Source organism: Pelodiscus sinensis, chromosome 28, assembly GCF_049634645.1.
Source record: "Pelodiscus sinensis isolate JC-2024 chromosome 28, ASM4963464v1, whole genome shotgun sequence".
NCBI classification, from domain to species: domain Eukaryota; kingdom Metazoa; phylum Chordata; order Testudines; family Trionychidae; genus Pelodiscus; species Pelodiscus sinensis.
The window spans coordinates 4,034,817-4,055,653 of record NC_134738.1 but is presented as its reverse complement, the minus strand read 5'-3'; the positions used below and the strand labels follow the sequence as shown (position 1 = coordinate 4,055,653).

The 20,837-nt window shown below is 55.8% G+C and overlaps 1 protein-coding gene and 1 long non-coding RNA gene across 3 annotated transcripts in view; one reads left to right on the top strand and one right to left on the bottom strand.

Annotated features, from left to right (window-relative positions):
• Positions 1-1,219: 1,219 nt before the first annotated feature.
• On the bottom strand, positions 1,220-8,037 carry LOC142820934 (uncharacterized). 2 transcript variants are annotated; one of them, XR_012897950.1, is made up of 2 exons: positions 7,949-8,037; positions 1,220-1,363 (listed from the first exon to the last, which is right to left on the bottom strand). It is a non-coding gene; the product is annotated as an uncharacterized LOC142820934 (long non-coding RNA). The 2 variants fall into 2 exon arrangements; XR_012897951.1 differs by lacking the exon at positions 7,949-8,037 and adding an exon at positions 3,577-3,952.
• An 850-nt stretch (positions 8,038-8,887) lies between these two features.
• LOC102455247 (glycerol-3-phosphate acyltransferase 2, mitochondrial) overlaps positions 8,888-20,837 on the top strand; it is a 97,002-nt gene continuing 85,052 nt past the window's right edge. Inside the window, 1 exon segment of the mRNA XM_075910672.1 lies at positions 8,888-8,977. Within this exon segment, the coding sequence (XP_075766787.1) occupies positions 8,903-8,977 (75 nt within the window). The 5' untranslated portion in view covers positions 8,888-8,902.

Sequence of the window (20,837 nt, the reverse complement as noted above, 5' to 3'; positions counted from 1 at the left end):
CTCCCTCTCCGACAGCGCCAGGCGCATCCCGAGCGTGTCTCGCTGGCCTTTTCTCTCCTCGGTGGGTAGCTATTCCCTAATAATTACTCTAAATGCAGCCCCTGTTGTCATGACAACCTATTAATCCATTGGGAAAAGCCCCTTTTGCATCAGAAGCTTTCTCCTTCCTTTTCCGCCGTCTCTTTCCCCCCATCCCACGGCCTGCTCATCCGTTCTCGGTCGCTCATTAGCTTAGCTCCTGCACGGGAGCCGGGCATGGAATTCCCACAGAAGCCAATGAGACCCCTCTGAGCAAAGAGCTGCTACCACAAACTCCCACAGTGTCTGTTTCCTCTTTCTTCTCACCCCTTCTTTCTGGCGCCTAGGCCTGTGCAGACCGGGGCTGGGATTGCAGAACCCCCTTGGTTTTCATTCACTCCGAGGCAGGAGAGGGAAAGAGAGAAACACACACCAGGGATATGTATTTATCTCGTGCAGAAACACAAGACAGATACAATTTCTTCCGTCAGAAGCTGTGATTGTTGCTTCTGGCAATCACCACGCAAGTGAAACACTGATCTCGCGCTGGTCCCTGGGGCTGCTACCTCGTGCTCCAGAATTTGAGTTTCTTTTTAAAACCGTAAGGCTCTAGCAATGCCGATCACAAAGAATCCCCACGGGTACAGCGGCACCTGGCTGAGCCTGCAGACAGCCTGCAAGAACGGGTCCGGGAGATGTGGCCTGCTCCCATTCACAGCAGCAGAGCGTTGACTCTGGAACCTAGTGATGCTCTGGTAAACGTCGGATCCCGCCCACAAGAAAAAAGGAGCGAATCATTCCATGCAGCTCTGCAAACTCTATTGTGAGTGCCGGCTCATTTTGGGAATGAAACAAGTGGGAGGAGCTTGGCTTGTGGGCGGAGCTCAGGGAGAGTATACCCCTTACTGTTTTCCCATCATTTTCCTCTCAGCTCCTCCCCGGACGGCCTTCGGCCTGATTCCTAATCTACCTTCCACTTGGATGATTCCCTGTATTAGAAAGGCCCAACAATTTATCCCACAGCAGAGGGGCAGAATCCCAAATGGAAACAGGTTCTTTCTAGTGCTGTTCACCACGACAACGGCGCAGTCACCCTACACCAGTGGCCCCTTGGTTTCCTTTCCCTTCCTGGTCAGTCTGTAGCTGGCTGTTGTCTCTTGCCTGGGCCTGTCAGCGCTCTGGGGCGGGGGCTCCGTTTCTGTTTTGTTTTGTTGGATGTTTGCAGGGTGGGTGCTGGGCTGTGACGAGGCCTCCAAAGCCCCGTGGCAATACACGATGATTCCTACGAACACTGGCGCCAGCGGGTTGGTGAGGGCGGTTTGACTGCGCCAGCCGGTTCAGCGGCCTGCGGGTGGGAGGAGAAGGTATTCGATGCTTTTCAGCGGCGACAGAGGAACTCTGGTTTCTCTGCCCCCTCCCGAGCCCGGCTGCTCGTTGTACCTTTGATCAGTCCCTTTCTCTCGCACGCCGTCTCGCTTTCTCTGGAGGCTGCTTCTGAGCTTGCACTGGGGTAAATCGGGAGCAACCCCAGTGGCAGCCAAGGGCCTGGCTCTGATGGGCGTAAAGCCCCCGAGAGCGAGATGGGAGTGAGCCCCGTCCTGGCTGGACCCTGGTGCAGGGCTCATATTGGCTCTCTCACGCACAAAGTGATGGGAAAATGGCAGACATAATTAGGGGAAATTAACCAGGGAGTCTTCTCTGGGGGATCAGAAGCTTTCATCTTGGAGCTGGCTCGTCATCACCTATAGCTGCCCCAGCGATTTCCCACCCCCCCTTGCCTGGTTCTAATGGCAGCAGGCCGAGGTCCGTGGTCTGTCCAGCCCTCCCCGGGGCCTGGGGTCCCCTTACATCACAGCAGTCAGGGCGGGAGGAAGACGGCACTGGGTGCAGAGAGCTCTGTGCAAAGAGCAGGGCTCTGTGTCTCTCACATTTCCCAGGAGCAGTGCAAGATTGGAAGTCAGGGCTGCTTCTTGTGTTTCTAAGGCTGGAAGGAGTGTGGTCTAGTGGTTAAAGCAAATGACTGGGCATCAGGACTCCGGGACTTCCTTTTCAGCAGTGGCCTAATGGTTAGGGGACAGGATTCCTTGGCAAAATTTCCCACCCTGCTTGCGGTGTGATCTGAGGCAAGTCCCTGAACAGTTCCCCTTTTCTAGACAGGCAAAGTGAGGCACCCAGGGACACACAACAAGTCAGTAGCAGAGCCAGAGACCCTGCTTTAACCACTGCACCACACTGCGCCCCAGAGAGAGGCCCCTGCTACTCTTTCTTCCCCTGTTGCAATGGCCATGAGCAGTTCCCTCTAATTTTTTCCTTCCGTGTATGGAATACATTTTGTTATCTGCACCAAGTCATATGCAGATGTGCACCACCCGCAGGTGCTCTGCTAATCAGCTGGGCAGCATCTGGAGCTCTGTTGGGTGGCCATCCAAGCGCTCAGCTGACAAGGACACTGGCTACGAGAACAGGGACCAGCCCCATGTCACCTTGCGTAGCTGGGCCAGCTGCCCTCTCCTCCTTCCCAGACTCTCAGGGGCGGGCACGGCTGCAGAGATGCTCAGCCTGGAGGGCGGGCAGCAGGGTTCTGGGGCAGCAGCCCCTGCCTGGCCATGCTGGCCCAGGCGGTGAGTTCTGTAGGCCTGCAGTGCCTGTACCCCGGGGCCGAGCTCCCCCAAACTCTCCTGCATCGTCCGGCTCCCTTGCCACTCTGCATGTCCCCCCCACGCATCCACCCAGCCCTGCCTGCCTCCCCCAGGCAATCCCCCCCCCCCGACTGCTGCATCCCTGCGGCTTGGGGGTGGGGGTGGGGGGGGGGGGGACAGTGTCTCAAGGATGCATGGCTGGCAGCAGCTGAGAGTGGCTGGAAGGGGCTCTATCCCCGTGCACGGCTGCTGGTGGGGCTGGGGCCCCTCCTGGGCATTTGAAATGACCCGGGGAGCGGCAGGGGGACTGGGGGCTCACAAAGGGACGGCTGGAGGGTCATAGCACCTGGAGCTCCCCCCAGGAGCCATTGCTGGGGGCCCCGGGTAAATATAACACCTCCCACACATCCCATTGTGCACCCCACTCCATCCAGAGCCTGCACCCTCTCCCTCCACCCTCACCCTGTCCTGCCCCCAAGCTCCCTCTCAGAGCCTGCACCCCAGACCACCCCCGAACCCCACCCCTCACCTGTCTTGTCCCCACATTCCCTGCCAGAGCCTGTGCCCCTCCCCTACCCAAACTCCCTCCCAGAGCCCTAGGCAGGTGGGACGGGAGGGGAGGGGAGGGGTTTGGGTTCTGGGCACCACCAACATGCCTGCAAACCTGCTGCCCCTGAATGCTGAGGGGAGGGGGGCTGCCCCAAGGCCCAGCGTTGCTGCTAGGTCCTGGGGTGGAGGCAGGCCTCCTGTGGTGGGGGAGGGGGTAGGCAGGGGCAGACATGGGGGGGGGGCCCAACCCTTTTGGAGGGAGGCAAAGTAGGAAAGATTCCTGGAAATGTCTGGTACCAGTGAATCTAGGCGCCCCCTTCCCAAGCAGTCTCTATGGGACAATAGTGCCTACGCCCTGGGTCTGACTTACGGTCTCTCTACCCAGCCCTCTTAGGTTGGAGACGGGGCATTCTGGGCACTTAGATTAGATTTTCAGGCCTGATCTCAGTGCCGATGTTCAGGCGAGTCCAGGTCTCTCTTTGGGGCTGACCTGAGGAGACAGGCAAGGTGGGGAGGGTCTGACCGGATCCCCAAGGCACTGGAGGAAGACGGAAAACAAGAGTTAAGCCAGCTCCCAGCCGCCCCGGGCTCTGGAGGTAACGCTGTTATCTGCACAGTGTCTGCCAGACATAAATATCCCAGGAGAGTCCTGGTTAATTTCAGGGTTTAGCAGCGGAGCTGCAACCCTCAGAAGCAAAATAATCTGTGTGTGTGTGTGTGTGTGTGTGTGTGTGTGTGTGTGTGTGTGTGTGTGTGTGAGAGAGAGAGAGAGAGAGAGAGAGAGAGAGATAGTGTGTGTGTGTGTGAGAGAGACAGTGTGTGTGTGTGTGTGTGAGAGAGAGAGACAGTGTGTGTGTGTGTGTGTGTGTGTGTGTGTGAGAGAGAGAGAGAGAGACAGTGTGTGTGTGTGTGTGAGAGAGAGAGAGAGAGAGAGAGAGAGAGAGACAGTGTGTGTGTGTGTGTGTGTGTGTGTGTGTGTGTGAGAGAGAGAGAGAGAGAGAGATAGTGTGTGTGTGTGTGAGAGAGACAGTGTGTGTGTGTGTGTGAGAGAGAGAGAGACAGTGTGTGTGTGTGTGTGTGTGTGTGTGTGTGTGTGAGAGAGAGAGAGAGACAGTGTGTGTGTGTGTGTGTGTGTGTGTGTGTGTGTGTGTGAGAGAGACAGTGTGTGTGTGTGTGTGTGTGTGTGAGAGAGACAGTGTGTGTGTGTGTGTGTGTGTGAGTGTGTGTGTGTGTGAGAGAGAGCGAGACAGTGTGTGTGTGTGTAAGAGAGAGAGAGAGAGTGTGTGTGTGTGTGTGTGTGTGTGTGTGAGAGACAGTGTGTGTGTGTGTGTGTGTGTGTGAGAGAGAGAGAGCGAGACAGTGTGTGTGTGTGTGTAAGAGAGAGAGAGAGACAGTGTGTGTGTGTGTGTGTGTGTGAGAGAGAGAGAGAGAGAAAGAGAGAGAGACAGTGTGTGTATGTGTGTGTGTGTGTGTGTGTGTGTGTGAGAGAGAGAGAGAGAGACTGTGTGTGTGTGTGTGTGTGTGTGTGTGTGTGTGTGAGAGAGAGAGAGAGAGAGAGAGAGAGAGAGAGAGACAGTGTGTGTGTGTGTGTGTGAGAGAGAGAGATAGTGTGTGTGTGTGTGGGGGTGTGTGTGTGTATCCAATCCCCTCTCTGCACAGAAGCTGTTTCCGGTCCCTCACGGTGTCCCCCGGTGGTGACGACATCTCGCTCCTTTCAGCCCTAGACTGCAGAAGAGCTAAACAGCCTTTTCCCCTTTTTAACAGATCCCAGGTAGGTGACATGACTCGGCCATGGTCCCCCAGCAATGCAGTGGCAGAGTCATGAATAGACCCCAGATCTCTTGTGTTGAAGACCTGGCCTACCATAGATCGACCCAGCCTACGAGAATGTTTATTTCTGTCCAAAACCACTTTGCCAAATAGCCTGCAGCCTTCATTATGGTACAATCTTTATATGATTGCATACTACTTTGGCCAGTTTTTAGGATGGCGAGAGGTAACTAGTGGTATCCTGCAGGGTCCGTGCTGGGACCAAACCTATTCAGCATATTCATAAATGATTTGGAGAAAGGAGTAAACAGGGAGGTGGCCAAATTTGCAGATAATACAGAAGTGCTCAAGAGAGTTAAGTTCAAAGCAGACTGAAAAACTTCAAAAAGATCTCGCACAAGTAGATGACTGAGCAACAAAATGGTAAATGAATTTTAATGTTGATAAATGCAAAGCAGTGCATATCAGAAAACATAATCCCAACTATCTGTGTGAATTGATGGGGATTAAATTAGCTGTTATCACTCAAAAGAGAGATCTTGGAGTCATTGTGGATAATTCTCTGAAAACATCCACTCAGTGCGCAGCAGCAGTCAGAAAAAAAAGCAAACAGAACGTTGGGAATCATTAAAAAAGGGATAGAGAATAAGACAGAGAACATCTTATTGCCTCTGTATAAATCCATTGTACGCCCACATCTAAAATACCGTGTGCAGATGTGGTCGCTTCATCTCAAAAAAGATTATCTTGGCATTGGAAAAAGTTCAGAAAACGGCAACGAAAATGATGAGGGGTTTGGAATGGCTGCCACACGAGGAGAGATTAATAAGACTGGGACTTTTCAGTTTAGAAGAGAGGAGAGTAAGGGGGTGGGGGATATGATCGAGGTCTATCAAATCATGACTGGTGTGGAAACAGTGAATAAGGAGAAGTTATTTACTTGTTCCCATAACACAAGAACTAGGGGGCTACCAAATGAAATGAATAGGTAGCAGCTTTAAAACAAACAAAAGGAGGTATTTCTTCATACAATGCACAGTCAACCTGTGGAACTCCTTGCTAGAGGATGTTGTGAAGACCAGGACTTTAACAGGGTTCAGAAAAGAGCTAAATACATTCATAGAGGACAGGTCCGTTAATGGCTATTAGCCAGGATGGGTAAGGTTTGCTGTCCCTAGCCTCTGTTTGTCAGGGGCTGGGAAGGGGCGACAGGGGAGGGATCACTTGATGGTTCCCTGTTCTGTTCACTCCCTCTGGGGCACCTGGCATTGGACCTTGGGTCTGACCCAGTCTGGCTGTTCTTCTATTCCCCAGCCCGGCATAATCTCCATCCACTGTGCTCTGCTGTTCCCACGCCTGCGCCTAGCAGCCCTGCCGCAGTCCTGGGAAAACACAGAGGGCTGTGGTCCCTGGCAGCACATGCCTGCTCTGCCAGTAAAAATTAAACTCATTAGAGCTGCGGGCTGAGAAAGGCAGCAAGGCTTTGTAAATGAACCCCCCGTTGGGCTTTTGTCAGGGCCGGAGGTTAATATCCATGTGTGCGCCTGTGCTAGATAGACATCAGCCGCTGGCTTCCCCAGCTCATCTCGCAGCCGGCCAGCTGGCTTTGCCCAGGCAACGAGAGGGAAGGCACCGGCTGTGGTTTAACTTTCCAGGGGGTCGCCAGGGTTCGGGGTCTCAGAGGTGGTGATCATCGGTACTCGGAGTCATCGTCGCCCTCCCGCGTTCCCTGTAAACTGAGCGCTTGGGCAGCCACCTAGGAGAGATTTGAATGCTGCCCAGTTGATTAGCAGAGCACCTGCAGCCGGCAGCCTGGGTTTCTACTAGTGGTGCACAGCCGCATGTGCTGGAGCGCACGCAACAAAATGTATTCTGCACATGGATGGAAAAATTTAGAGGGAACGTTGTTGCCTGCTTCATGGGCAGGCTGTGCTCAGTGAACCTACCAGCTCTCCCCCCATGCCAAGGGTTCCTCTTCCCCCCTTACCAAGGTCCCCAATTTACCCCCTTCCCACGCTGCTAGGGACTGTGTGGCTCTTCCCTCCCCCCCACATCAGGGTCCCCAAGTCCCCCCGCTAGAAGTTCTGTGTGCTCCCCCCTTCCTCCACCCCAGGCTCCCCCTTCATCCCAGAGGCTGCGCATCCCTCCCCCCCCCCCCCAGCTCTTCTTTCTGTCTGGGAGCTCAGTGGAGTGTCAGCCTGTGCAGCTCTATGGGGAGGAGAAGCAGAGATGAGACAGGTATTGTTATGCCTGGACGTGTTAATTGGTGCCATCACCCGGCTGCTTGATCTACAGATAATTGCTGAGATGCTGGAAACTGGCTCTGCTAATCAGCCGGCAGAGGCTCCGTCTGCTCCCTGGTTCTCTCCCTTTTGGTTCTCTGATTCCCCCCCAATTCGGCAGGGAGGTGGCCACCGAGGCCCGGAACATTCCCGGAAATGTGGGAATTGAGCCGAGGCGGCATTCAGAAGTTACCGCATTAGTGATACAAAGGGGCCTTCGCCAGCCCAGCCGACTGCCGGGGGCCCTGTGTGGTGTGAGAATGAACAGGGCCCCACTAAGCCTTATGTCCCAGCTCTGTCAGACCCCCTGGACCAGGGGTGGGCAAGATATGGCCCGGGGGCCGGATCTGGCCCTCCAAGCCCTTCAATCTGGCCTGCGGCCCACCCCACTGGACCCACAGGCTGGGAGCAGCCCCAGGGCTCAGAGCTGCTGGCTGCTCCATCTGCCTCTCTGCACCAGGTGGAGGGGGGAGAAAAGGGGGAAACTTCATGCACTATGAACCTTCTCCTTCAGCCAAACTCCCTCTCACCCTCTCCTGCACCCAAATCCTCCACCCGAGCTCCCTTCTGCACCCAACCTCTGTCCCAGACCCCACCTACTCACCATAGGAAAGTGCAGCCCTTGACCACTTACCAAAGTTTTGGAGTGCCCCCCCATCACACGATTGCCCACCCCTGCCCTGGACTCACCAGTGTGCATGTGTGGGCGGTAGCCAGGCTCTCGGCTAGGGTTGCCAGGTGTCCGGTGTTCACCCAGATAGTCTGGTATTTTCACCTCCTGTCCGGTAAAAAAAAATTCAGAAAATACCGGACACCTAAAATGTCTGGTATGTTCGGATTTTTTCCCCAGCCGGGAGGCAAAAATGCTGGGCACCTGGCAACCCTACAAACACTCAGCACCTCTTTCCCCCCCCCCCCCCCCCCCCAAACCTCCCAACCCCAACACCCTCAGCCCCATGCTTACCAGGTTCCACAAGGCTGCTGGCACAAAATGGCTGCTGGCAAAAAGACCAAGGGGAAGCAATGACTCCCCCGGGGTCTTAGTGCTCAACCACTTTCCTGTTTGTATCCCTGCACTCACTCTTAAAGGGGACATGCTGCTTTTTTTTGCTTAATAAGTCTTGGAGTCCCCCCTTTTTTTTCTCAACAACTTTGGTCTCCCCCCCTTTTTTCCCCGGTGTTTTTTTTTTGAGGGGGGGCAGGTGTTCGGTATTTTTGTTTCAACCATCTGGCAACCCTCCTCTCGGCTCAAGCTGCCACTGAAGACGGTGACCAAGGTGAGGAGCATGGTGTGATATGGACTCAGCTATGAGAAAATCTGTTAAGGTAACACCCGCATGCATGGGAATCGAACCCACAGCCTAGCCTGCGAGCAGGCTCCCCCTGGGGATCCCAGAGGGACCCTATGGTGGCTGACCTCTGGGCAGGGCTGCCACCCTGGACCCCAAGCCCACTGCGGACTGCAGCCTTGGTGAGCCAGGGGATCAATCGCGCTGCACCCTGCCTGGTGGGAACCTACACAAAAGCCCTGGAGCAAAAACAAGCGTGGACCGGTCACCCCCCCCCCCCCGCCTCGCCTGCTGTCTGGCAGGGAAAGGGTTAAAATCTCTCCCTTCCCAGCCCGGGGAGGGAGCCCAGCTGGAGATGAGAGGCCCTCCGGAGAGACAGGTGGATTGCTGCCTTTCTGTGGGTCCGCTGACCAGCCCAGGAGAAGATCAGGTAGGGAACGCCTAAGGCCCTGGCTGCAGGTGGCCTTGCTCTGGGCTCTCTTGCTCACGGACGCGGCTGTTTTGGTGGGTTCCCAGGCGGGGCTGGAGAAGTCTGTGGCTGTGGGGAAGGAACGCTCCGGGCACAGGGCACTAGTCAGCTTGTGTTTGTTGCCCAGGGCCGGGGACCTGCAACAAGAGCAGAAGGAAGAGCCCAGGGAGGGTAGCCACACGGCGCAGCCTGTTCCGGAGAGGGGCATTTTCAAACGACCACGTCCTCTCCTTCGGTCGCTGGTTTTAGTAGAACACTCGTTTTTCTCAGCTCGGCCGAAGTTGTTTCCAGCGCGGATCCCCGGTAATGTCAAGCCCAAAGAACGCCAAGCGTGCCAGTCGGCGTCAGGTCTCGGACCTTTGGCTAATCCCCTTCGCTTCTCTACGGGGGGAAAGTGTTCCCGGACACAGCCCGTGTTCCCTGAAACTCCATCCATGCGGCTTTGCTCTAGGGCAGTGGCTCTCAACCTCTCCAGTCCCCCTTCGCGAGTCTGATTGTGTGGTGTAACCCCAAATTTTTCCTCACTTGAAAACCAGAGTGGTACAGCACGCTGACCAAAATGGCTTGCCTGCTCATTGGGTCTATTAGAGTGTGGAGTGGTGTCACGAGCGCGTTGTGTGTCCTGTCGGAAGACAAGGGAAATAGCTAGCTGCGTTGATGTCCCCCCAGAAGACGTCTGAGTCCCCCTGGGGTGTGCACACCCCGCTTGAGAGCCACGGCTCTGGGTGTATGTGGTGGAGACGGTTCATGCCAGATTGTGGCAGATAGATCAGAACTAGAATGGGAATTGTTGTGGTCAGGAAATGCCATTTTTGGCGCTACTGATTTTTCTGTAAAATCATGTTGCTTTTTGACAACATTTTGTATAAGGAAAAAACCAAACCAGGATGTTTTGATGCTCTCAACATGATTTCGGACTCTTTAGAACAAAAGGGAGTTGGGTTTTTTTAACTGACTTTGGAGAGGCCCTTTCTTTTATATTTTTGCTTTGAAATTCCAGGGTCAAAACTGAAACAATGCAACACGGTTTGGAATTTGGCTTCTCAAAAAACAAAACAAAACAAAACAAAACCCCAAACAAATAAACAAACAAAAACCCAATGCAGGCTGAAAAAAACCCCAATCTTGAAGTATTTTGTGAGAGAAAAAAATCAGCTTTGCCAGAGCTAATCAGAACCAACCCCCCCAGATGCAAACAGCCAGGCTCTTTTTGCAGAAGTGGAAAATGTCAGATCAGGATTGCGACTTAACCTTTGCCGCTCCAGCTGATGTCTCTAGTAAGAAGCTGCTCTGTCCACCTTTCTGAATGCAAGATGACAGCTGACAGCCGTGTCACCAATAGACATGGCAAGGATTTTATTGCTCTTCTCAACTCCTAGACGCCCGGATCTTATTAAGAGACCAAACGTTTTTGTTAGCTGATTAAAAATGGCATGTCTGGTAAAATGGCTGCAGACGTAATTAATTTGTTGTACAGAAGAAACGAGGGGAGGAGTTGAAAATGGATTCGAATTTGAATCCTCTAGGTTAGCAGGTTTCAGGCAGTAATTGTGCTACAATCCATGAGCTCTCTAGGGGCAAGTCGGTGTCCCTTTGCTCTAGGGGCTGGACAAAGACACAGCGAGAGACGCACCCTCCTGAAGAGAGTGGAAACTAGACAGGACAGACGAGGGAGAGAGGAAATACTCTCCCTGAGTTGTTTGTAGTAAGTGATTTGCCCAAAGTCTCACATTGAGCCAAATGCCGAGCTGGGGATTCAGTTTAGTTGCCCAGAGATTCAGTGCAGGTGCTTCTCTATCCTTCCTCTCTGGCGCGCTCTGCATTGTCCATGGGCGGCCGGCGATGCAGGCTAGAGAAGGCATTGCATGGAAGGGGCTAAGGCTGCATCATGCAGCAGCCTGGCTCTCAGCTGGGGATGGGTGGGAGGAGAGGTTGTGAAGGGGATGGAGGGGGTCCTCACGGAATCCATTCTGAAGCACTTGGAAGAGGGGAAAGTGATCAGGAACAGTCAGCATGGATTCACCAAGGGCAAGTCGTGCCTGACCAATCTGATTAGCTTCTCTGATGAGGTAATGGGCTCTGTAGACTTAGGAAAGTCAGTGGATGTGATATACCTGGACTTTAACAAAGCTTTTGGTACAGTCTCCCACAATATTCTTGACAGCAAGTTAAGGGAGAATGAATTGGATAAATGGACTGTAAGATGGATAGAAAACTGGCTAGACCGTCAGGCCCAACGGGTAGTGATCAATGGCTCAATGTCAGGTTGGCCGTCGGTTTTTAGCGGAGTGCCCCAAGGATCTGTTCTTGGACCAGTTTTGTTCAATATCTTTATTAACTACCTGGATGAGGGGATGGGTTGCACCCTCAGCAAGTTTGCAGATGACACTAAGCTAGAGGTAGATATGCTGGAGGGCAGGGATCGGGTCCAGGGTGAGCTAGACAGATTAGAGGATTGGGCCAAAAGAAATCTGATGAGGTTCAACATGGACAAGTGCAGAGTCCTGCCCCTGGGACGGAAGAATCCCAAACATTGTTACAGGCTGGGGACCGACTGGCTAAGTAGCAGTTCTGCAGAAAAGGCCCTGGGGGTTCCAGTGGATGAGAAGCTGGATATGAGTCACCAGTGTGCCCTTGTAGCCAAGACGGCTAATGACATATTGGGGTGCATTAGGAGGAGCATTGCCAGCAGATCCAGAGAAGTGATTATTCCCCTTTATTTGGCTCTGGTGAGGCCGCATCTGGAATATTGTGTCCAGTTCTGGGCCCCCCACTATAGAAAGGATGTGGACACATTGGAGAGGGTCCAGCGGAGGGTGACCAAAATGATTAGGGGGATGGAGCGCATGACCTATGAGGAGAGACTGAGGGTATGTCTACACTAGTCAATTGCCCTCATTAGCCTCCCTAGATCAAACTAGGGGGCTAGTGTAGACATACCCAGAGAGATCTGGGTTTATTTAGTCTGCAGAAGCGAAGAGTGAGGGGGGATTTGAGAGCAGCCTTCAACTTCCTGAAGGGAGATTCCAAAGAGGATGGAGAGAGGCTGTTCACAGTGGTGACGGATGGCAGAACGAGGAGCAATGGGCTCAAGTTACAGTGCGGGAGGTCCAGGTTGTATATTAGGAAAAACTCTTTCCCTAGGCGGGTGGGGAAGCGCTGGGCTGGGTTCCCTAGGGAGCTGGTGGAATCTCCATCCCCAGAGGTTTTTAAGTCTCGGCTTGGCAAAGCCCTGGCTGGGTTGATTGAGTTGGGGTTGGTCCTGCTTTGGGACCTGCCCAGGAGCTGGCGAAGGAGTCTAGCCTACAACTGCTGCTAGATAGAGGACCTGCCCTGTTAGCTTGTGTGGAGAATACTTGGAAGGTGCAGTCCGATCTCCGGTGCGTGCTCCTGGTGGCAGATCGGACAGCGGTGTACCCGGGAGCTCTGTTCTCTGTCTCGAAGGTGGCTCCCTGGCCATGACGTGGCCGAACACGAGGACTTCCAGAGGACCCGGTTCTCCTCGTGCCAGAGTTAATCAGTGGAGTTACCCTGGTGTGATGAGTAGATTCCCTCTGGTCTCCCTCTCTCCGGATCCCATCCCCGCTCCCTACGTTCCGGATAGCCCTTATCCTGCCTTCCCAATACAATTGCGTGGTCCAGTTGCATTGCGTACAATTATGTGGCATCCAACGCGTGCAACCATGATGAACACTGCTCGCAGCACAGGGCAGGGGGGTCAAAGGAAAGATCCTGAGTTCAAAGGCTGTGTGGCCTAGTGGGAGGAGCACTGGCCTGGAACGTGGGAGACCTGGACTTTGTTCCCATCTCTGCTGTGTGGTGCTAGTAAAACACTCCTCTTCCCCGTGCCTCGCTTTCCCTACGTGTCAAGTGAGGGCCATTGTCAAAGGACTTAGGGTATGTCTACACTACCAAGTTAATTCGAACTAACAGATGTTAGTTCGAATTAACTTTCATGGGTGCTACACATGCAAACTGCTAGTTCGAACTTAATTCGAACTAGCGGAGCGCTTAATTCGAACTAGGTAAACCTCATTCCACGAGGACTAACGCCTAGTTTGAATTAACTAGTTCGAATTAAGGGCTGTGTAGCCACTTAATTCGAACTAGTGGGAGGCTAACCCTCCCCAGCTTTCCCTGGTGGCCACTCTGGGCACCACCAGGGAAACTTGTCTGCCCCCCTCCCAGCCCCGGACCCTTAAAGGGGCATGGTCTGGCTACGGTGCCCGTGCCAGGTGCAAGCCTGCCAGCACCCAGCCAGCAGACCCTGCACCTGGCACGGCTCGAGCCAGCCACCCGCTGCCACCCAGCCCTCCCCCTCTTCCTGGGACCAGGCTGGCGGCTCCCGGGAGCCTGCCCAGGTCCGCAAGAGGTGGGCGCCCACCTGGTCTAGTGCGGACATTGTGGACCTCATCTATGACCTCCGCACTAGGCACAGGAAAGTGGCCGTCTAGGGCAGGAGAGCTGCCAGCCTGGCCACCCCGGAGCAGGTGTGCATGAAAATCAGGGTGGTCCAGTGAGACCCCCGACCCTGAGCCCTGAGCTTAGAATGGCTGTACTGGGTCAGACCAAAGGTCCATCTAGCCCAATAGCCTGTCTGCCGACAGCGGCCAACACTAGGTACCCTGGAGGGGATGGACCAAAGACAATGACCAAAACGCTAATTCGAACTAGTTTTTAGGTCTAGATGCACTAGTTCGAATTAGCTTAGTTCGAATTAACTAATTCGAATTAAGTTAGTTCGAATTAGCGCTGTAGTGTAGACGTACCCTCAATCTGCTAGAGCTGCCTAGGCAACAGCGTGGCCTGTTGCCAAGTCTGTGCCACGCTCGCGAAGAAGAGACGGGAACTTTTCTGTGCGGGCAGCACGTTGGCGTTTGTCCGCCAAGCTGACGGGCCCTGCGGCCGGGTCTCCGCCTAGCCCGGGTGAGACCCAGCAGCACGCGCTCGGTGCCGAAAGTTCAGGGACTTGCCCTGTGTCTGTCCACAGAGCCCTGCTGGGCCCCGGCGGCTGCAAAGGGGGGTTACTAAGATGATGTCTCGAAGGGAAGCTTTTCTCCCCACTCCAAGCCCCCTCTGCTTTGAGTTTTCCCTCCCCTGGGCACCGTCAGCGCAGTGAGAACTGCTCGGGTTTGGCCCAAGGAACGTCCCTGCTGCCTGGGAGACAATGTCGTTATCCCCGCAGGTCCTTTCCCGGTTTTCCTAGGCAGCTTCGCTCTCCCAGACAGCAGAGAGCCGAGAATCTCGTGAGCTCGCGCCTGGCGCTCCCCTGGTCTAGGCTCTGCCTGGCGCGTCTCTTGCCTTGGGTTGGGGCGAGGGGACAGATTCGTCGCCTGGGGCGCAGGGTCTGGGTGGGAAGGAAGCTCTCCTGCGGGAGATCCCAGAGGGGCCACCTGCCACAAGGGGAGGGTCTGCTGGAGAACCACGCGAGCTACTGGGGATTTCTGGGAAACTGGGACCTTCTGGGGCTGTTTGCATCGTCTGCTGATGCATCTGCTGGTGACCACTGCTAGAAATTGGGGGGGACTGGGCGAAAAGGCCCAATGTCCTGTCAGTCTACGGCTGTCGGCCTAGCCCCGGTGTGGAAACGGCCCCTCCCTGAAAGACGTTGGCGATGCCAGATGGCTGGTACCTGCCAATAGTGCAGAGGATGCGATTTAAAGGCCCCCCCCGAACAGCTTGATTCACACACCCCCTGCAGTGTGTCCCCCCTTTACCTTCAGTGGCCTCTGTCTCTGCATGGCTGCAGCGTTCAGCTTGCACCAGGAGCTGCTGCACAAGGAGGGCCTGGCAGGCAAACCCTGGCAGAAATTGGGGGGCGGAGGGTGACCCCCCCATGCCCTGCCCTGACTCTGGCTTTACCATGCCCCAGACGGGGGTATCGCCCCCCCCCCCCCCCCCGCTGACCCACACAGCTGTGTGGATGCGAGCGTTCGGGCTGGTCCACACCTAAAATGTGCACCGAGCGCAGTACGTGGGTCAGGGCCACGGAGGGGGCGGATTTACTGCCGTGAAGGGAAAACCCCGTCGGTCCTTGTAGCATCTACACTGCAGCGAAATAGACCCAGACTCCTAGAGCTGGAAGGGCCCTGGAGGGGTCGTCGAGTCCAGGCCCCGCCCCCACGGCAGCACCAAGCCCTGCCTAGATCGGCCGTCTCCAACCCGTTTAATCACGAGATCACATGAAGCGCAATGTAAGATCTACCTCACCCCCAAATACCCTGCCCCGCTTCCTTCCCTGAACCCCCTGCCTCTTTTGGGGGGCAGGGTGCCAGGCAGCCTCATTCTCCCAATGGAAGGACTGCGGGGACCCTGGATGTATCTGCTCCCGGGACTCCCCTCCTCTTAGATTTCTGCTTGAGGATGGGGTGTTCTGGGCTAGAATAACTCACACGGGTCCCCAGCTCTGACCCCCTGTTCAGGGCACCTGCCTGGCATCAGATTGTGCGGCCGCGGCCGGGACCTGCTTTCTGCTTCCTCGGGACCCTGAGCACTTCCTGTGCAGCTCCCGTCCTGCACTCCCCCCTTGCTGGCCAGTGGCGGTCCCGTAACCCCGATCCCCATGGGCACGGGAGATCCTGGCACCCGAACCAGCCGTTCGTGCGTGGCAGCGGCAGTTCTCCCAACACCAAGGCACCAAACCCTTCCCCCTGTTGCATCCGCCTTCCAAAGCCCTCGGATGCCGTGTGTGATTCTGCGAAGGCTTAAAACCTCATCGATCCTTCCCGGGCGGCGTTTCCCGGCATCAACAGAACAGCTCAGCGCGGGATCTTTGCGGGAAAGCCTCGCTCTTCCGGGGGAGCAGCCGACCGCCCTCGCCGTGTGTGCCAGCAGCGAGCCCCCAGGCCGCCCCAGTTCGAGAGGGGCCAGAGCCTCGAAGTGCGGAGCCCGGCCTGAGCACCCCCGAAGCTCAGAGCACCTACCGGACCCAGGGTCTCTAACAGCGAGGGGTCCCTCAGACCCGGTCTGGACGAAACGTTAGAGCCACTCGGCTCCATTGCCAGTGCGGGGCTTTCATTCCCGGTGGGCCAGACCTGACCGCAGTGTGGACCCAGCTGGGTCCCCGGGAGAAGCCTGACGCCCGCGCTGCGGCGCTAGGGGGCACAGACGTGGGGGGCCAGTGGGCCCATCACTTTACCAGTAAGGGGAGTGATGGGGGAGGGGGCAGAGAGGAACGAGTGGGGGCAGGGCCTTGGGGAAGCGGCAGGCTGGGAGTTTGATTGCTGCTGCCCCCCACCCCCCCTTAGGGAGTTTCCCCCATTGCGGGCGCAGACCTGCCCTGACGCTGAGGGAGCCGAACCGCAGACACCAGGCGCGCGAGCTCCCCCGACTCCTGTCGGGGCCCAGTGTCTGGTCGGTGACTTGTGCCCGAGTTTGCCCCGTGCCCGGCGGGCGGGGGCTCCCGGGAGCTGCCGAGACCAGCGCTGCTTCGGCGCGTTCTCCTGACGCCCTTGTCTCCTGAGGTGCCCGCCACGCTCTTCGGGGGCTCAGCCTCCAGGCCCTCGTGCCAGGGTCCCGCCAGCCTGTGGCAGCCGCTAGAGCCCGAGCGCAAAGCCCACAGGCACTGGGATTGCAGCGGGGAGGGCCAGCACCCCACTGCCCAAGGGACCTGGTCTGGAAGCAAGGCTTGAACCCGGGTCTGGTCAGGGCCAAAACAGACGCTGCCGAGACCGAGCACTAGACAGAGGGGCGGTTACGTGCCCGAAGGGCCTGATCCAAAGTCCGGGGGGGGCCTCTCCTGTGACCTCGTTGGGGTGTGGACCAGGCCTTGGCCCCCACGCAGGCGCCGTGTGTTGGGAGCCTGGCTCGGAAGCACCTGGCGGCTTTTCTGTAACTAGCGCTCCACCCCCGCGTCTCCTGGAAGCGGGTTAATAACTGGGTAACCCGCGAGACCACGCGGGTGCCTGACCCGAGGGCTTCAGCACCAAGGAGCCTTGTTCCGTCCGCCGCCGATCACTTCTGTTACCAGGGAGCGTAACGATCCCGCCTCCGTTAGAAACAGCCGCTGGCCGAGACGGCCATATTGATCAACAGCAGGAGGGTGATGGAAACTCAATTCACTTGGAAGACTCTTTACAACTGGGGCAACACAAAGCCTGGTCTGATCCTACCAGAGAATGAAAATGAAGCCTGTTTAATGCAAGCCAGCTCCGATCCGAAATCCAAAGGGAAGGGCTGCCTCTTCAACTCCTCCAGACAGCCCAGCCTCAGGATCCCAGACGGGTCCTAGGAGCCTCTGGATTGTTCCCAAAGACTTGGATTTTTTGTTTTGGTGCCCACTTGAGATGCCTTGTACAGGCAGTCCCCGGGTTACATGGATCTGACTTACATCAGATCCCTACATACAAACGGGGTGAGGCAACCCGGCACTAGCTGCTTCCCCCCAGCAGACCAGGGAGACACGAAGCTAGCGCCCCCCCAGCAGACCAGGGAGACGCGAAGCTAGTGCCCCCCCCAGCAGACCAGGGAGACACAAAGCTAGCGCCCCCCCCAGCAGACTAGGGAGACACAAAGCTAGTGCCCCCCCCAGCAGACCAGGGAGACATGAAGCTAGCGCCCCCCCCCCCCCCCAGCAGACCAGGGAGACGCGAAGCTAGTGCCCCCCCCAGCAGACCAGGGAGACACAAAGCTAGTGCCCCCCCCAGCAGACCAGGGAGACATGAAGCTAGCGCCCCCCCCCCCCCAGCAGACCAGGGAAGACGCGAAGCTAGCGCCCCCCCCCCAGCAGACCAGGGAGACGTGGAGCGGCTTTTCTCAGCAGACACCTCAGCTTGAGAATAAAGGACTGAGGGAAGTGAGGGGTGGGAGAATAAAACTGAGTTCTGGAGAAATGTTTGGCTAGAGTTTCCCCTACAATATGTACCAGTTCCGACTTACATACAAATTCAACTTAAGAGCAAACCTACAGTCCCTATCTTGTACGTAACCCGGGGACTGCCTGTATCTGCCTTTTTTTTTTTTTGAGTGAGGGTGGAGCCGGGTCTCGCGTATTTAAAACCTCTAGATGGCTTTGAAAATGTGGCGCCTAATCTTTGAGCCCAGTCTGAAAGTTTTATTCTCCCCCAATGGCTCCGGCTGCGGGGATGCCTTTCATGGTACAATCCATATTCAGAAGCCATTTGAAACGTACTCCTGCTTCTGCTCCACGATCTGCCTCGTGGCTTGCCAGAAGCAGATGTGCTTGCTCGCTGGGCCTATTTTCTACTGCGTTTTGCCTTGGGTGGCCCTGGGAGTCTGTGATTCGAGGAAGAGAGACGTGCTGCGTATTCTAACAAAGTGCTTTGCAAACCTTTGTGCCCTGGCGAGCCCGGGAGCCGCTGGCTGTAAATGGCTCTCCCTAAAGTAATGGAGCAAATTAGACAGGGTCAGGAAGTGAACCCTCGGCTCCTGCGTGTGATCTGCCTTAATGAAGCTAATTCAGCAGCTCCATTGTAGCTTGTTTCTGAGTGGCCAGTGCTCACATGCAGCCAGCTCTGGGGGGGAGAAGCGGGGGCTTGGAGGCTAATGGAGAAGAGGAGCTGGGGAGGAGAACTCCAGAGCTCTGCAACCTGCCCTGACCTCCTGCTGGAAACCCGCACTGGGTGGTGGGCTGCATTCTGTATGTGGCCTGTCCCCGCTAGGCCTAGCCAGCCGGGAGTCAGCGGGGGGATATGTTGATAGAGGGCAGGTCTGGATTAACTCTTCTAGGGGCCCAAGGCTGGTAGATTTTCTGGGCCCCCCTAGGCTCCAGGATGGGGCCAAACTGAGGGGTTCATTGTGCAGGAGGTGGCTGCTGGGGAAGATGGTGGAGGGTGGGGTCTGGCGGGAGGGGGATGCTGGAGATGAGGGAGGGGCCTAGGCAGCAGGGAGGGTGCAGGAGCAGGGTGGCAGCGTGGGGTCAGGGAGGGAGAGGGCAGGAGGGGACACGGAATTGGGATGCTTACCTGGTGCAGTTCCTGGGGGCAGGAGGGATGTGTGGCTCCATGCAGCCCTGCATGTGCAGGCACCGCCCCCCACTGCTCCCATTGGCTGCAGTTCCTGGCCATTCAGCGCAGTGGGGGGTGGAGCCTGCAGGGGAGTACCGCCGGCAGTGATGCACATGACTCCAGCCAGGGGCAGAGAGGGAGAACGTGGGGCCAGCCAGAGCGGCAGCAGGCAGGGGCTTTCGGGGCTGTGTCCTAGGGCCCCTTTCACCATCTGGCTGCAGTGGAGCGATCGGGGGACCTGGAGTTCAGGGCACGTGGCAACATCGTGGGAGCCTCGTGCCAACCTCCAGTGTCCAGAAACCCCTAAGTCAGGGCTCCCGAAAGCAAGAGACACGCCCGGGCTCTGCCTGCTTGAGCTTTCAGGGCGTGTTCAGATGTGGCAGAAGGCTTGTGAGGGCTCCGGTGCTGGGGAAGCTCTTCTCTGGTGGAACGAACGAACGTTGGAAAGCCGCAGGGCTGCTGGATCACGTCTTCAGGGGTTAGCGCTGGCAGGGGAGACCAGAGAGACTCTGAATGCCTTAGGACCCTGTTGGGAGTAGAAGGGTCTGCTGGGATTGACACGTGTATTCAGCCCCTGCTAATAACAAAGATCTGGGCTGTGGTAGAAGATCAGCTGATCAGGAGCTCCAAATGTGGCCAAAAGAGGCTAATGAGCTCGGAGCAGATAGGTTCAGAAAAGGGCAACTAAAATGATTAGGGGTTTGGAATGGGTCCCATAGAAGAAAGGTTAAAGCGACTGGGACTTTTCAGTTTAGAAAAGAGGAGACTGAGGGGGGATATGATAGAGGTCTGTAAAATCATGAGTGGTGTGGAGAGGGTGAATAAAGAAAAGTCATTTATTAGTTCCCATAATAGAAGAACTAGAGGATACCAAATGAAATTAATGGGGAGCAGGTTTAAAACTAATAAAAGAAAGTTCTTCTTCACACAGCGTGTTGTCAACCTGTGGAACTCCTTGCCAGAGGAGGCTGTGAAGGCCAGGACTATAAGGGTATGTCTACACTACCCTGCTAGTTCGAACTAGCGGGGTAATGTATGCATACCGAACTTGCTAATGAAGCCCGGGATTTGAATTTCCCGGGCTTCATTAGCATAAAGCCGGCGCCACCATTTTTAAAAGCCGGCTAGTGCGAACCCCGTGCCGCGTGTAGCCACGCGGCACGGGCTAGATAGTTCGAACTACGTAGCCATTCCGAACTATCTGTACGCCTCGTGGTTCGAACTACGTAGTTCGAACTATCTAGCCCGTGCCGCGTGTAGCCGCGCGGCACGGGGTTCGCACTAGCCGGCTTTTAAAAATGGTGGCGCCGGCTTTATGCTAATGAAGCCCGGGAAATTCAAATCCCGGGCTTCATTAGCAAGTTCGGTATGCATACATTACCCCCCTAGTTCGAACTAGCGGGGTAGTGTAGACATACCCTAACAGAGTTTAAAGAGAAGCTAAATAATTTCATGGAGGTTAGGTCCATAAAAGGCTATTAGCCAGGGGATAGAATTGGTGTCCCTGGCCTCTGTTTGTCAGAGGCTGGAGAGGGGTGGCAGGAGACAAATTGCTTGATCATTGTCTTCGGTCCACCCCCTCTGGGGCACCTGGTGCTGGCCACTGTCGGCAGACAGGCTACTGGGCTAGATGGACCTTTGGTCTGACCCAGTACGGCCGTTCTTATGTTTTAAAATCAGCTGATCAGGAGCTTCAAGCCTGATGCTGTGGCCAAAAGAGGCTAATGAGCGCCCAGGATAAACGAACAATAGACCCTGGAATAGGAGCAGATAGGCCATCCCCTTGGTATGTGGCCCTTGTGTGACCACTGCTGGAATCCCGTGTCCTGTCCTGGGGTCAGCTTCTCAAGGAGGAT